Below are 16,370 nucleotides of genomic sequence, written 5' to 3' on the forward strand. Positions count from 1 at the left end.
GCTGGGAGTGGGGATACAAGAAGCCAGTCACTGTCTCTGCCCTCAGACAGACCATTATCCACATTGGGGCCGGGGGGGAGGAGAGAGAGAAAACTGTCTAATTTTGTAACACATCCCTTTCTCATTTCAACAGTAATCCAGAAGACAATTCAAGTACTTTTATTATATATAGCATATATTTCATATATAGTACATATATATAAGTGCCTAAATTACATTAAGATAATAGATAATGTTGTCTTATATGAATAAGCAGCTCTAATATAATTTGAAACAATAAACGAGACATAAAAAATGGTAGATGTGTTGAAAAATGAGTTTGTCTTAGGTAAAATGATATTAACATACCCTTGCCTGGGGTCTACTCACAATTGGCAATTGTTGGGGTTGAAGAGCCCGGACACTGGAGAAAGATTTCTGGTCCAATTGCCTTGAGCAGTTCTTTTTAACATGTCTGGGCTTCAGCATCCTCTCTCCTAAAATGTGGCTAAGGGAAGTACCAGTGTCACTGGCAGGTAATGGGATACAGTGAGTGGTATGTGCACCATGCTGGGCGGGTACTTAGGTGCTTCTGACCGCTTCCTAGGTGTCAGCAGTTCTCACTGCCCTGTGCCCCTGTGCCCTGTGCCCCTGGCCTCCTTGTTCTCCTGGGGGTGCCCCAGAAGCAACGCTCAGTTTCTTCATCTCCATATTCTCAGTGATATGCTACCAGCCTGCTTCGTGCAGAGTAAGGGCTCAGGAACTTCTCCCTGGATGAACGAGAGAGAAAGAGTGAGAGAGACACCTTTTCCACCATCTTTCCTTTCATTCCTCAACTCAAAATACAAAGTTCTAGGTTTCTTGAAAACTCGTTGTAGAGCATCTTGGAATTGAAGAAATTCAGAACCCAAAGGGACCTTAGAAATCTTCTAGTTCTACTGCCTCATTCTTCAGAGGAGGACCCTCATGACCCAGAGAGAGGCATGTAAGGACCTGTTCAAGGCCTCAAATGACATGGTAGCACCAGTGACTGGCCTGGACCCAGCACTTCAGCTGGAACCCACAGCGATAGCATGCTGCAGTCCTATGCTACCTTTCCGTTTCTGTTTCTCTCCTGTGCATGTTAAACTTTCCTTTCAATGAGTATTATCCCCCATTGCCTTCTACTCTTTATCCCAACATTTTTCCTTTGTTAAAAATTACCAAAAGACTAAGTGATCATCAGCTGCCAGCCCTGACAGACGCATCCTCTGGGAAGGCTTCCCTAAGCTTTCCCAGGTCTGGGTGGAGGCTTCTATAACCACCAGCACATCGCCCCGTGTTTTCCCTGCCCACAGATGACCACACAGTATTGTAATTGCCTGTCAAGCCATTCTCTTTCCCTATTAAACACTAAGCTCTATGATCTTACTCGTGCCATAGTTTAGAGTGTGGGCCCTGGAGCCAGACTGCCTGGGTTCTAATCACAGCCCTGCAGCTTATGAGTCACATGACTTTGGGCAAATTAATTAAACCTCACTATGCCACTGTTTTCTCCTCTGTAAAGTACTAATGACATCCATTCAGAGTTGGGAGGATTACATGAAATAATGCTTAAGTCTTTCGGTTGGTACCTGGATTGTAGGAATCACTTAATAAACCTGAGCTCTTACTTTTCTCTTTTCTCATTTTTGCCCAGTGCCTCTCATTTTATCCAGCATTCAGAAAATATTTGCCACGTGTCTGTCTGTCTGTCTGTCTGTGAGGGCACACAGATTAAATCTGATGCTTCTTCAACAATACAAGTCCTTTATTATGTTAAGTGATGATGGGACCATACAAGAAGTATAGCACGTGGCCCTTATCCAAATGGCTTTGGCATCTAGTTGCAGTGACAAAATATGCATAGTAAGCAACCACTAGTAGAGCTGAATAGAAACAAAATTACTGCCTATTAATATATGCAAATTTTTATTGGGAAAAATATAAAACTTCATAAGACAGATAGTTTCCTGCTAACAACCTCATCTTAGGACCACAGTTGTTCTGCAGAACATCATGAAATTTTAGAACTGAAAGAGTCTGAGAGGTTATATCCTTCATTTTAAAAATGAGACAATGTTAGGGTACCTGGGTGGCTCAGTCTGTTGGGTGTCTGATTTCAGCGCAGGTCATGATCTCACGGTTTGTGAGTTCAAGCCCTGTGTCAGGCTCTGTGCTAGTAGCTTGGAGCCTGGAGCCTGCTTTGGATTCTGTGTCTCCTCTCTCTGCTTGTGCTCTGTCTCTCTTGCTCTCAAAAATAAACATTAAAAAATTTTTAAGAAAATGAGAAAATGTTGACATTTATCAAAGATAAAGTTTCAAAGGGCTACTGTTCTAGTTCACTGAAATATTTGAATATTGAGTTTGAAAATATTTCTTAGATGCTAGAAAGTGAGGTCTACCAGAGTTCTTAAGCAAACTTATTATGAGAGAAATCTGGTAACGTGGAGGCTTGTTACAAATGCTGTGTATTTCATTCTTTCCTCGCCATCCAACGTATTCCCTTTAGGACATACAGTGGCCAAACAAGTCTATTATACCAATAAAAAAAAGGACCCCTCAAAGTGGTTACCTGCCCTTCACCTTTTTGAAATGGCACTGAAGCTCTGTAAGATAGCAGCAGCAGAAGAACATGAGGTAGAGGCTGAAATTCTTTTCCAGAAAGGTAAGATGTACTTGGGGTCGGAACTGTGACAAAGTTTATGGAATTTTTTCCTATTAACCATAGGCTTTCTTGAAAATCTGGTCACTGATTGTAAAAAATACAGATTTTATAAAGGGCTTAGTGATGACCAAAAAAAAATTGGTACCTTTGGCAAACTTACATCAAGAAAAAGTAAAAAAAAGTACTACTTCTTAGTCTCTTTTATAATTACAATTGACCCTCTTTACACAAAGTTTTATATTTGACTCAAAAAATGTCAGCATCAGCCATTTAGCTATAAATAATGTTTCTTAAAGAATGCTTGGAAGGCGTTTTTTATGCGTGATTTCATTCCTTAGCTAAGCATTTTAGTTAATTTCTAAAAAAGATACATACCCACTCAAATAGCTATAGCACACCTATATTTATAACTTACGTACGATACATATTTGCATAATTACTGTGGCTCCTTTAGGCATGAGAAGAGTGGTGATGATGGTTACTTTCATTTGTTGACTGTCGACTAGATGCAAGGCCCTATAGTAGTCAGTGTGTAGCATCTCATATTGCTGATTTTTACAATAGCTCTTCAGGGTATGCATGGCCAAAACGAGGTACAGTCTGGTTAAGTAACCTTCTGTAAGTCAGCAGCTATTAAATGATAGTGCCCAGGTGTGAACTTAACACTGGGAGGCTTTGTGCCCTGTCCACATACTAAATGAAAACTGAGTTCTTATTATAGTGATTATACAATTTCCCTTCCTTGCCCTTTTTGGCTATACAAGTGCCATTCCAGTGAAGGCTGCGGCTAACATGAGATCTGAGAGCAGTGTGAGCACCAAAGTATTTCCATCATTTCTCATGGTTTTCAAGTGTCTGTTGACTTTTTAGGATTTAACAGAGATGTTTTCTATGAGATCTGCAATAGTAGACCAAGTGAAGAGGAAGAGGACATGGATGTAGACAAAGGGAATGAGCCCCACAGGAGGAAGGGAAGGTACAAAGTAAGGAAGTAGAAAAATAAGATGGTAGAACATTTGTGTCTGGAAAGCCCAAGGAGGCTTTGACTCAGTGTTGCTAACTAAAGGCAGGATGAATTTGGAGACTCCTGGGGAAAGAAGCAAAAGATCTTTCACTATTGGCTGACCTTACAGCAAAAACAACAAGACAGATGGGCAAAAAGGACAGCACATCCAGTTTTCTGAAGTCCCAGCATGAAATATTTATTCTGAAGTTCTAAATGATAGAAAAAGGAAGAACCATTTTTGTACATTTTTTTATTCTTTCAGGCAAAATAGAACGTCAAATATTGATGGAAGAGAAATCTCCAAGTTCACAACTTGAGAGTTTATTTGAAGCTATACAACTAAGCTTGAAAAATGATCAAAACTCAGGGTAAAAAAAAATAAATATTCCTGTTATTATAACAATGTGTGTTTTGGCTTAAGCCCCGTGCTCTGATAATACATTGAACATTCAAAGCTGGGGTAACTGGGAGACCGTCTTCATACAGCAGGACTAGTTCACTGAGGTCCATTGTCCACCAGATTTACTGACTTCCTTTTCAAGATTGTTGCCCTTGCCTCTGACCCAAGGCCTCATTTACAGGGATGGTTGATGATGGCAGTTATCGTGGTGGCATACTGGACTGTGAATTGCTTCTGATCTTTACTCACTTTGATCTCCTGTCTGTCCCAGAATTCCAGCAGCCTCTCATGGACATGAAATCGTATCTGGAAGGGATTTATGTGGATATTCACTCTGGTCAACAGGACCAGGGATGGCCAACTTAATTCTATATAAAAATCATCTTAAGATTGAGAATAAGCCACCATTATTACAACTGTACTGATTTAAATGGTCCAACTGGCAGGTTTGATAGTGAACACACAGACCCAACCCATATCATCTAGCTGCTTTCTGCATTACTCTGTGTCTCTCTCCATTTTCATTAGTGTAGGAGGGTAGAAAAAGAGGTCTGATTTTCAAGGCAGGTTCCTTCAGTTCTGATTTTCACTTCTTTAGTGCCTTGTGCACTGGAATATTCTAGAATGGTATGGACACTGGGCTTCAGAGCAGTCATGCCATGGAGTGTTGCCAGCACAGGACAAGAGAGTAGAATGCTCAACTCTCTTCAAGGGCTTCCAATGTCAGTAGGAAGGAAGGTGCTGCTGTCCCTGCCAACAGTGCTGTGAAAAGAAGGTGTGGTTTGGGACAGATACTGGTTTTGTCTATTTTTACCTTTCATTAGCTCATAAATTGTAGAAAATGATGCAAAATGATTATGAGTGGTGAAGCTTTTTAATAAGTACAGTGTTCTATCATTTTAGGTTGATAAGAGACTCCTACTTAGAAATGGCCTTATTATTTTTACATATGAGGAAACCAAAAAATATACCTTCAACATCACCATTAACACTTAAGGTATGAAATTGTGTTATTAGAAATCTTAAGTTAATTGCCTTTGTGCTATTTTGGTAACTGTGCTATTGAAATAATGAGACTGATTTTCATGTATTACTTGGAGAAGTTCATTTATTACTTTATACTCACATTCATGTTTAGATACTTCTTTGGATGTTTTATATAAGGCTCTGGAAATAGAGTTCCTGTGGACATTTTTGCCTGTTAAAATGTTATACATGAAATATAGGTGTATGCAAATACTCTAAGATATTAGTATTAATCAGGAAACTGTAGGAAATGCTATGTTGGTTAAGCAGATGGACAAGCAAGATGTTCATTACTGGTATGGCATACTAACAGATCACTTTTTGATATTAATTTATTTATCACATACCTTTGAACATTTGCTATGACCCAGACAGTATTCTGGAAGGTTATTAAGCAGTGATTAAGACAAACTTAGTCCGGGGCACCTGGGTGGCTTAGTCAGTTAAGCGTCCGACTTTCGCTTAGGTCATGATCTCGCGGTTCGTGGGTTCGAGCCCCGCGTCGGGCTCTGTGCTGACTGCCAGCTCAGAGCCTGCAGCCTATTTCAGAGTCTGTGTCTCCCTCTCTCTCTGACCCTCCCCTGCTCACGCTGTCTCTCTCTCCTTCTCCTAGAAATAAATAAAAATTTAAAAATTAAAAAAAAAAGACAAAGTTAGTCCTTGTTCTCATGGAACTAGTTTTCAGTAGAGGGAGAGAGAAAATAAACTAGCAAAGGAAAAAGCAAGAGGAAGAAAGCTTGGGGGGGCAGGGACCAAGGGAGGGAAAGAAGAGAAGGAAAGGGGGTTCGTTTAGGTAGTGAAATTGGAGATTAGGAAAGAACTTGGGTTGGTGGGATTGTGAATGATGCGATGGCAAGAGGTGGGATTTGTTGGATGAGGAGAAGGCCATGCAAAGAGTCACAAGGGCATGCACTATCTAGAGCGGTGCTTCCAAACTAAGGGGCAGAAGCATCTCTGGGGATCCTGTCAAAGTGAAGAGTCTGATTCAGTAAGTCAAGGATAGGATCTGAGATTTGGCATTTCTGCTGGTCTGTGTGCCACACTTGAATTCCAGGGATGTAGACTGAAGGAGGTCCTGTGTACAGGATGTGAGTGCTTTGGAGATACATGAGACCAGCAACTTTTAATTTTTAATTAATTAATTAATTAATTATTATTATCATTTTGTTCTAGAGAGAAAGTTACCATGCAAATGGGAGAGGAGTGGGGGAGAGAGAGGGAGGAAGAATCTTAAGTAGGCTCCACACTCAGCATGGAGGCCATTGTAGGGCTTCATCCACCGCCCTGGGATCATGACCTGAAATGAAATCAAGAGTCAGACACTCAACTGAGTCACCCTGGTGCCCCAAGCCCAGTAACTTTTAGTTTTTATGTTTTGAATTTCAGTAGGCTTTTTAGAATTCATCCCAATTAAGTAATCCTTTGACCCACCAATAGATTTTTTTTCAGAAAGCTTTGGTGTCAAATCTCTAATTTTTAAGACAGCATAGATGTGATTTAAAACCTTTAGGCAAATAGGCTTTCAGTCAGTTGAATTATTCATATGGTAGCTGCCTTAGGTGGATATAGCAGCTATTATTTTATTTTATTTTTTCATCAAAGTGATTACAGAAAACTTACTTTTTATGGTGTGATAAACATGTTTATTTCTAGTAAGAGGAAACAAAAATCTTTGTTTCATAGCAAGTAGCAATGCAAATTAATAGGATACTAGGATAATAATTTATCACCTCTTTGGCCTTTACTAGAGAAGCGTTTATAATTAAGAACTTGAGCAAGGTAGAATTGGAATGAAAAAAATAGCATAATTCCATACAATATCACATTATTTTTCTTGTATCTTGACACAGTATAAATATTTTAGCAAGTCATACAATTACTAGAAACATAGAAAACAGCCAAAGACAAGCAAAAATTTATCCAGACACATTTAACCATTGAAATATCACATTAGAAGTTTGTCCTAAGAAGTCAATGCTTTATAAACCCTTAAAAGAAAGTGCTATTGCTTCACTCTTGTGGCGATTCCGCATAGCAGAGTGACCATAGCACTGGTCTCCGTTTGAATCCTGGCTTCATGACATGATAGCAGTGTGACTGGGGCCTTACTAAGCCTGGGTTCCTCATCTGTGAAGTGGAGGCGATGATGGAGATAGGAGAATTAAATAAGATAATGGATGTGGCACATAATAAGTACTCAAAAAGGCAGGGAGGACCTTGGCTGAATATTTACATGTTATCTTTCTAAAGTATTTTGTATATAGTAGGTATTCCATAATTATTTTTTAGTTAAACAGAATTGACTATGTCATGAACATTTATTCACTCATTAACAAATACTTATTGAGTACCTAACATATGCCAGGTATGTTACTCTCTTTCCTTAAGAAGCATAGATGAGCAAGGGAGAGACATAATTGTATCAAAATCTAATGAGGAGAGTGCCTCCTCTAACTGAGGAGGGCTCAGTTGGTTAAGCTTCCAACTTCAGCTCAGGTCATGATCTCGTGGTTCATGAGGTCAAGCCCCACATCAATCTCTGTGTTGACAGCTCAGAGCCTGGAGCTTGCTTCAGATTCTGTGTTTCCCTCTCTCCCTCTGCCCCTCCCTTGCTTAAACTCTGTGTGTCTCTGCCTCTCTCAAAAATAAACAAACATTTACAAAAATTTAAAAATCTAGTGAGGACTATAGTCAAGATATGTCAAGGTAGAGATGTAGAGCAAAGTACAAACTAATTCTGCTTTGGGACAATGCTGGAGAAAGCTTCCTAGATGAGATGAATTTTGAAGAATGACTAGAAGTTTACCAAGTAGTTAAGCAGGAGGAAAATAGTCCAAAGAAAGAGATTAGCAAGCACACATATTAAAAATGGATTTATTGAGGTATGATATACATTCATGAAACTAACCTATTTTCCGAGTGCAGTTCACAGATGTTTAGTAACTTTAAAGAGTTGTGGAACTATCATCACCATCCAGTTTTAGAATATTCCCATTATTCCAGAAAGATCTCTAGTGCCCATTTGCAGTAATTTCCATTTCCACCCCTAGACCCAGGCAACCACTAATTTGTTTTCTATCTCTGTAGATTTGCCTTTTCTGGATATTTCATATAATGGAATTTCATATAAATGGAATCATACAATATGTGTTCTTTTATGCCCTCTTGTTTCACTTAACATTATGTTTTTGAGGTAAACCATGTCGTAGCATATACAGTGCTTTGTTCCTTTTTGTTGCTGAATAGTACTCTCTCTTTTGGATACACAGTATTTTCTTTGTCCATTCAACAGTTTATGGACATATGAATTGTTTCCACTTTTTGGCTGTTTTGATTAATGTTGCTTTAAACATTTATATATAAGTTTTTATTTGAACATATGTTTTCAGTTCTCTGGGATGGATATCTAAGAATGGAATTGCTGGATTATATATTTACTCTATGTTTAGCCTTTTGATGATCTGTCAGATTGTTTTCCAAAGTGGCTGTACAATTTTGTATTCCTATGAAGAGTGTATAAGAGTTCTAATTTCTCCAAAGTCTGACCAACACTTGTTAATATCAATATTATTGATTGTAGCATCCTAGTGGGTGTGAAGTGTATTTCCTTATGGTTTTAGTGTGCCTTTCCCAGCTGGCTGATGATGTTGAGACCGTTTCATGTGCTTATTGATCATTTCTATATCATTTTTGGGGGAAATGTTTATTCAGATCCTTTGCCTTTAATGTAAACTGGATTGTCTTTTTTTAAATCACAAGTTTTAAAAAGGTGTATTCTAGATTCAAGTCCCGTATCAGGTATATGATTTGCAAATATTTCCTCTAGTTGGTGGCTTGTCTTTTTATGTTGTTAATAGTGTCTTTGGAGACAAAAAGTTTTAAATTTTAACAAAGTCCAATTTATCATTTTTCTTCTTTTATATATTATGCTTTTGGTTACATATCCAAGAATTCTTTGCCTAAACCCAGATGTTGAAGATTTTCATCTATGTTTTCTTTTAAAAGTTTTATAGATGTAGTGTTTTTGTTTAAGTATGATGTATTTTGAATTAATATTTGTGCAGAGTGTGCAGAGATCTAAATTCATCATTTGCACATAGATATCCAATTGTGCCAGTACCAGTTGTTGAAAAGAATGTCTTTTCTTCATTGAATTGCCTTGGTACCTTTCTCAAAAATTAATTGTTCATAAATGTAAATGTTTATTCCTAGACCACCAATACTGTTCCATTGATCTGTAAGTCTACCTTTACTGGAGTATCAACCCTCATGGTTACTGTAGCTTTCAGTAAGTTTTAAAATTGGAAAGTACATGTCCTCACCTATGTTCTTCCTTTTCAAAATCGTTCTGATTACTTTGAGTCCTTTGCATTTTCATATACATTTTAGGATTTGCTTGTCAATTTCTGTAAAGAAAACAAACAGAATTTTGGTAGGGATTGTGTTAAATCTAAATCAATCTGTGGACAATAGCCATCTTAATAATACTGAATCTGCCAATTCATGAATATGAACTGTTCCCTTTATTTAGATACTAATTTTTCTCAATAGTGCTTTTTATTTTTCAGTATAGAAATTTTGCACATTTTTCTTAAGCTTATTTCTATTGTGAGTGGAATATTTTCTTACTTTCATTTTCAGATTGTTCATTGATGATACATAGAAATACAGTTGATTTATGAGTATTGAGTTTTGTGTCCTGTTACCTTGTTCTAGTGGTGTGTGTGTGTCTGTCTTAGGATTTCCTACATATAGGTTCATGTCTTCTGCAAACAAATATAATTTTACTTCTTCATTTCCAATCTAGATGCATTTTTCTTTTTCTTGTTTGTTTGCATGAGCTAGAATCTCATCCACAGTGTTAAACACTTTCTTCATCTAAAAAAAATCCATCATATTCTCCTGTCCACATTTTTCTGTTCTGAACTCAAGTCCAACCTTCTCAATAAAGCCTCCCTCTCAATTCAAAAGGAATTCTTCCTTTTTTTAAAAAAAAAAATGTCTGTGTTACTAGTTGTTCTTACATTATAGTTATTTAATGTTATTATGTATTCTTCACTTAATGCCTATTAGTATTGTTTCCAGAATTTAAAATGCCCAAACACACATAGTCAGTAAGCCACAAGGGCTACCCCAAAGCCTAGGAGGTTCCATTACAGCTAATTACTAGGGTCTTCATATTTTGGGAGAGGACTGTATTGCCTAGATTCCCCATAGACAGACTTCTCCAGGTATCATCTACCTCCAGCCAGTCGTAGCACTTGATCTAGGGTAGGCCATATTTGCACACTGTATTTCCTGATCAGGTATTAGCACTATTCATTGACTTTCTTTTTCTTGGGAGTCCTGTAGCCAGAAGTAAAAGAAAAATATCTTTGTTATTGTTTGTTTTATTCTGCAGTCTTGTTGAAGATTAAGGAATTGGGCAAAATATGAACTTAAAAAAATTAGAAACAAGCAGTCTGATTGAATAGTGTTATCCATATTAGTTAAATCTTAAGAATTGACTATTAATACTTATTTTAGCTGTCTTTTAAAATGTAAAACAGGCAGATACAACATTGCTAGTAGGGTTTCTTTCTGTTAATTTTTGTAGCATTGACTTTCTTATGTTTAAAAAACTGAACACACACACACACATAGTAAAAAAAAATCTTCATTCATTGTTGTTTTTGCTATTCTGTGAAACTTGATGATTACATCATTCCTTTAATAGTTCCCTGGTTAGAAAAGTGATAGCAAATACCTATCAGAAACCTTTAAGGTAATATTCTTATTTCTGACATTCTCGCACAATGTATTCAACTTATATATTGTCTATTAAGGTGGCAAATGCCATTTTAAGTAAATACACTCCTTAAACTGCCATTTGTGTTTATTTTATTGTTATTCAAATCCAAGGTCATTATAAAAAATTAGAAAAGGTGATAAAATAATCACCCTTAAGACCCATAATAACCACTATTAATAATTTTCTTTGCTTGTGTATACAGGGAATATATGTGTGTACATATCTTTAAAAATAGGATCATACTTTGCATGCTATTTTGTAATATCTACTTTCCTTTCTCCAATATACTTTGAACATCTTTTCATGTCAATACATGAAATACATACATGATTATTCTTTTTTTACATTATTATTATTAATGGCTACATAGTGTTCCACTGAAATGTCATTTTCAGGGGATGAGAAAATTTGTCATGAAACTTAATGATATCTTTATTTATCTTTATCATAACGTATGTGCTATATTTTTTAGGCTCCTACCAGAAGGCATAGTTCTATTAAAGAACCAACAGTAAATAAATTTGAAATGTACAATTCACTGGCCTGGACTGTGATAAGAGCTGCTGCCCAGGTTGGTGTGATTTTTATTTAAGCTTTCTTTTTACTGTCCTATGTGTGTCCTCTACCTACCAGCTATTAAGACAGCATAATGTATCTAGACAAGAGAAAGGAAAATTCACTTTCTTTTGGATTTATGCCAGTGATGTTTCTTTGGGAAGATTAGGAATGCTGCTTATATATGTTGTGTTTTTAATCTTTATTATCCAGACCTGGCTGTGTTTGTTTTAGCTTTTCTTTAATGAAAGTATTGGCAGATACATATGTGCACATTTTGACATTTTGGCAAATATCTTTCACAGCTAGGTGAGATAGCCTATTTAGAGTGACTCAGACATTAATTAAATTGTCAACCGTAATGATTTGCTTGACAATGATATATACTTCACTTTGGGGATCACATGTTGTTTTCCAGTTTCTCTTTATTTTTTCTTCCAATGTATATTGAATATGATTTTATGAATTCACTTTTTCACGTAATGTGCCTAATGGATAATCTATGAATCAGAAAGCTTACATTTATGAATTCTAATTATGCATTAATTTTAGGTCAGTGAAGCTGTGCTGGCAGTCAATCTACTTATTGGAAAGAAGAACGCTAGAACTGATAAAGTCAGCCAAGGGGCCTTACCAAATATCCCTGAATTTGCCACTGTGGATCTTTTGTCTTCATATACGGATTATTTGCTTGGTATGTTTGAAATGTCGAGGCATTTTATAAAAACCTGATATAAGTAATGCATAATCAAGTTGTAAATGTTTAGTCATGGTGATTCGTTGGATTTTAGCTTAGAGAGTCGAATGGTGGGAGGAACCTCAGGGAAAAGATAGAGTTCCTGCAACCTAGTTGCCAAAACAAAGGGACATCATTTCATAGTACGTACGTGCATGTTACTCAATCAGCTGCTGCATTTTCAGATGCAGGGCTCTATGAAAAATGGTATTTCCTTCTCTCTGTTTATTTTCCAGTTCGTGCATATCAAATGAGGCCTTTTGATAGTATTTACTTGTGGGTCCTTTCCTGATCCCCTAAAATGTGCGCTCACCCTTGTAGTCTCATGTAGCTCTCTCTTTTTCATAGTTGTTTTATATTTGTGTGTGTACGTGTGTGTGTATGCATGTATGAGTGTGCACATGGGTGTACATGTTTGAACTCTTTCTCTCATTAAACTATCATCAGCTTCCTGAGGGTAGGGACTTTATTTGATTTGCTGCCCTAACTACAGAAAATCACACATTACTTGCACATTACAGGCATTTGTAATTGTTTTTATTTGTTTGTTGGTTTGTTTGTTTTTGAGAGAGACAGCACAAGTGGGAGAGAGGCAGAGAGAGAGGGAGACACAGAATTTGAAGCAGGCACTAGGCTCTGAGCTATCTGCACAGAACCCAATATGGGGCTCAAACCCACGAACCTTGAGACCATGACCTGAGCCGAAATCAGAGGCTTAACCTGCTGAGCCACCCAGGTGCCCCTCATTGTCAGTTGTTAAATGAATTAATGAATGAGAGGTTAGAATTTAAACTTGACCTCACCATTATTTGTTTTTTCTCTTTTACAACTCCTTTGTTAGTTAGTAAACTGTAATATTAACCTCTAAGTCAGATCAGCAGTAATATATTTAACGTTCATTTATGTGTTTGTCCATTCATTCATTTGAAAAATAGTTATTGAGTGCTTCTTGTATACTGAGCACTTGGATGGTTCAAAGATATAAGGTGCTGGAGTCTTACTTCCAGGCTGACATTTCAGTAACAACAATAATTTTCTTTGGCACTAGGGTAAGCATTGAGCCAAATGGGATGAAGAATGTTACTTTAACTTGGTGGGGGATGGGAGTGATCTTCCTAAAGCCTGCTGAAAACACATCTGTAGGCAGCAGCTTACTCTGCTGAAATGTTAAGTCAACTTTAGCCAAAGGATTAGTCTTTGAAACCATCCCTTTCCCTGGCTTTCTTCCTTTCTAACCTAAAAATTCATTGCTCAAGTTTAAACCATTAGATGAACTTTTTATTCCAACGTGTCATTTTCCTATTTTATTGCTTTAATGCCTGGTGGGATTTTGCCTCATTGGTTTCATCTAAAACACTGTATTAAGCAGTTATTACCAAAATTATGCTGTATATCAAACAGCCCTAAAACTTAGTGGCTTACAATGAGGATTCGTCCTTTGACTGGTATAGCCCCTGGACATGTGTTATGAAGCCCAGGCTGAGGAGGCAGTGGCTGTTTGGAGCATGCTCTTCTCACAGCATACCCCAGAGCAAAGGGGCCATGCTCAATCACAAGAGCACACTCAAGGCCTCTCTTCACACCACATCCCACTGGCCATGGCAAATCATATGGCCAAGTCCAACATCAGTGAGGAAGGGAAATATACTTTCCCAAGAGAGGAAGGGAGAGGGGGATGAATGTTTGCTGAATGATAATCCAAACTATCATATATGACAAGTTCAATATATGGCTCGTAGCTACCTGAGAAGAATTGTGAACCCCTGTATGGCAAGACAAGAAAAGGTGTTGCTGTGATCAGTTAATGATGTCACCCACAGGCACATGTAGTGAGGAATCGCATCCCCGATCCAAATGATCTGAGTTGATCCAGTTGAGCAGGTGGTTTAAGATGACTTAGCTGTGCTTAATGCTAGAATGTGTGCTTTCTTTGCCTGCTTCAGTGATTTTCATAGCATATTCCAATTTTTAGTTTCTGTTTTGTACCATTAGCACTCTTACTATTTTACCAAAGCAGTAATTTGAAATGACCAAATTTTGAAGTCCCATCTATTTTGCATTTTGCCTTGCCTTAAGGGTAATAGTTTTGCCCTCCAGTATTTTCCTAACAGACTAATAATTAATTCAGTAGATGATTTCCCTCACTTCAGCATGTGGGTTGGGAGGAGGTACTGAATCCCCTCCTGACTGCTACAAATACTTGGACGGCAAAGAAGTTTATATTATAATGAATTGCTAAAGGGCAACAGCAACAAATAAAACTTGTTTGATTTTGCTTGCATTAGCATAAATGAGCATCCAGGAGAAAACTTCCTCAGTAATCTCACCTTCACTAGCATTGATCTATACTCAAGGTGGTGACCAATAGTCACTGTTTTTGTGTGTGGAGCACTGTACCAGATATTTATGTCCAGAGGGAAGGAGGAGTCCTAGAAAACATCAAGAAAGTGAGTCTTGCCTTCCATGAGCTTCCAGTCATCAACAGTCAGAACAAGGACACAATTCAAAATTATATAGACATACATCTTTTAAGAGGACCAGATTAATGGAAGCAAATTAGGCTGAAGCTGGACACAGGCAGGATGGGCATATTAGTTAATTAGAAACAATTTTTTTTTTTCTGGAACAAGTATATAGTGGGGCAGGTATAAATGGACGAGAGACATGGGGTAATAGAGTGAAGAGAAAGCACACTTTCTCAATAGAGCAATTGGCAGTCAGAAAAGCATGATGACAGAATAGACAATTCATGTGTATGTGAACCATAGTATGTCAGTATGTGTACCAGAAAGCTACTGTATGATGTCTGTACCACAAGAAGATACTTGAGTGATTCACCTGGTCCAATTTATTGAGGTTTTCTCTACACTGTTTTATAGGAATATAGACCTTGAGGGGATAATACTGGCAATATAAGATCATATTTAGATTCAATGCAAAAAAAACCACATTTATTAGATACCTACCTTGGGCCTAGTTGTATTTATTTATTTAAAAAAAATTTTTTTTAATGTTTTATTTATTTCCAGGAGAGAGAGAGAGAGAGACAGCGTGAACAGGGGAGGGTCAGAGAGAGAGGGAGTCACAGATTCCGAAACAGGCTCCAGGCTCTGAGCTGGCACTCAGCAGAGAGCCCGACGCGGGGCTCGAACCCACAAACCGCGAGATCATGACCTAAGCGAAAGTCGGACGCTTAACCGACTAAGCCACCCAGGCGCCCCCCTAGTTGTATTTAAATATACTTATCTTTTTGTCTTGATTTTCTTGTGGCTTTAATAAAAAAATTCTGCTGGGATACACAAATTATTAAAATCTGTAAGACACTTTGAATTAAAAGTACCATTTAGGACTAGTGACCCAGGATTCAGCCTCTCACAACTAAATGCACTTGGCATATAGAAAATATAAATGTATGTCCTGTGAAAACTAATGCCAGTGAACCTATTGTCAGAACATACAAAGAGAACTGTGGAGCAAAACTCAGGGTCAGAACTGACCTTTAATATATGCTCTGCCTCTTGAAACAGAGAAAACCTTTCAGGCTGATAAAATAGGATTTGTTCTTTCCTTACTGCCTTGTTCAGAAACAGAGGGTCAATACCAACTAAAAACTGGGATGCCATTCCTCTGCTACTATCTTGATTTCTTGTATTCCTCTAAGACCCAATACTTCATAGGTGGGGACCTAGGGAAACACATTACCTCCTAAAATTCCAAATTATTACACTACTTATGGATTAGAATGAAGAGAAATCATTTATGCTAATAGCAGTGATGTGTGTGTGTGCGCACACACACACACGCATGTATATGCATGTGTACATGCTCTGTATCAGAGTATTAGCAGTTGAGACAACTGAGACAGGATGAGAACCGTTCTCAGTGAAGCAGAGCTGTCCTGGTCCAACACCTGCAAGATTCTAGAAATTTCATTCTGGGCTCTATACTTTGATCACTTAAATCTGAGAGGGAACAGTCTCATGACCAAGAGCAGAACATGGACATTCTCCACCCTCTATTATCAGACACGAGGTGTGAAGAGATTCTTTATTCTAGACAAAGTCAACAATGAAAAATAAGAAAAAACAGAAGGCACCTGGAAGAAAACATTGCCAGACAAGTACAATGAAATGCCATCTTGAAGACCCAGAGGAAGATTGACACTTCAGGGAGCCAAAAGAAATGTAACAA

The 16,370-nt window shown here is 37.7% G+C and overlaps 1 protein-coding gene across 1 annotated transcript in view; it reads left to right on the forward strand.

The window, feature by feature from the left end:
* The window catches only part of CFAP54 (cilia and flagella associated protein 54), a 287,452-nt gene that overhangs the window by 206,203 nt on the left and 64,879 nt on the right, over window positions 1–16,370 (forward strand). Inside the window, exons 57-61 of the mRNA XM_039236623.1 lie at window positions 2,510–2,665; window positions 3,934–4,039; window positions 4,975–5,068; window positions 11,361–11,459; window positions 11,996–12,137. Of these exons, the coding sequence (XP_039092554.1) occupies window positions 2,510–2,665; window positions 3,934–4,039; window positions 4,975–5,068; window positions 11,361–11,459; window positions 11,996–12,137 (597 nt within the window). The remainder of the gene's footprint in view (window positions 1–2,509; window positions 2,666–3,933; window positions 4,040–4,974; window positions 5,069–11,360; window positions 11,460–11,995; window positions 12,138–16,370) is intronic.

The sequence above is a fragment of the Hyaena hyaena genome, unplaced genomic scaffold (assembly GCF_003009895.1).
Source record: "Hyaena hyaena isolate Hyena2069 unplaced genomic scaffold, ASM300989v1 scaffold_113, whole genome shotgun sequence".
In the NCBI taxonomy this organism is placed as follows: domain Eukaryota; kingdom Metazoa; phylum Chordata; class Mammalia; order Carnivora; family Hyaenidae; genus Hyaena; species Hyaena hyaena.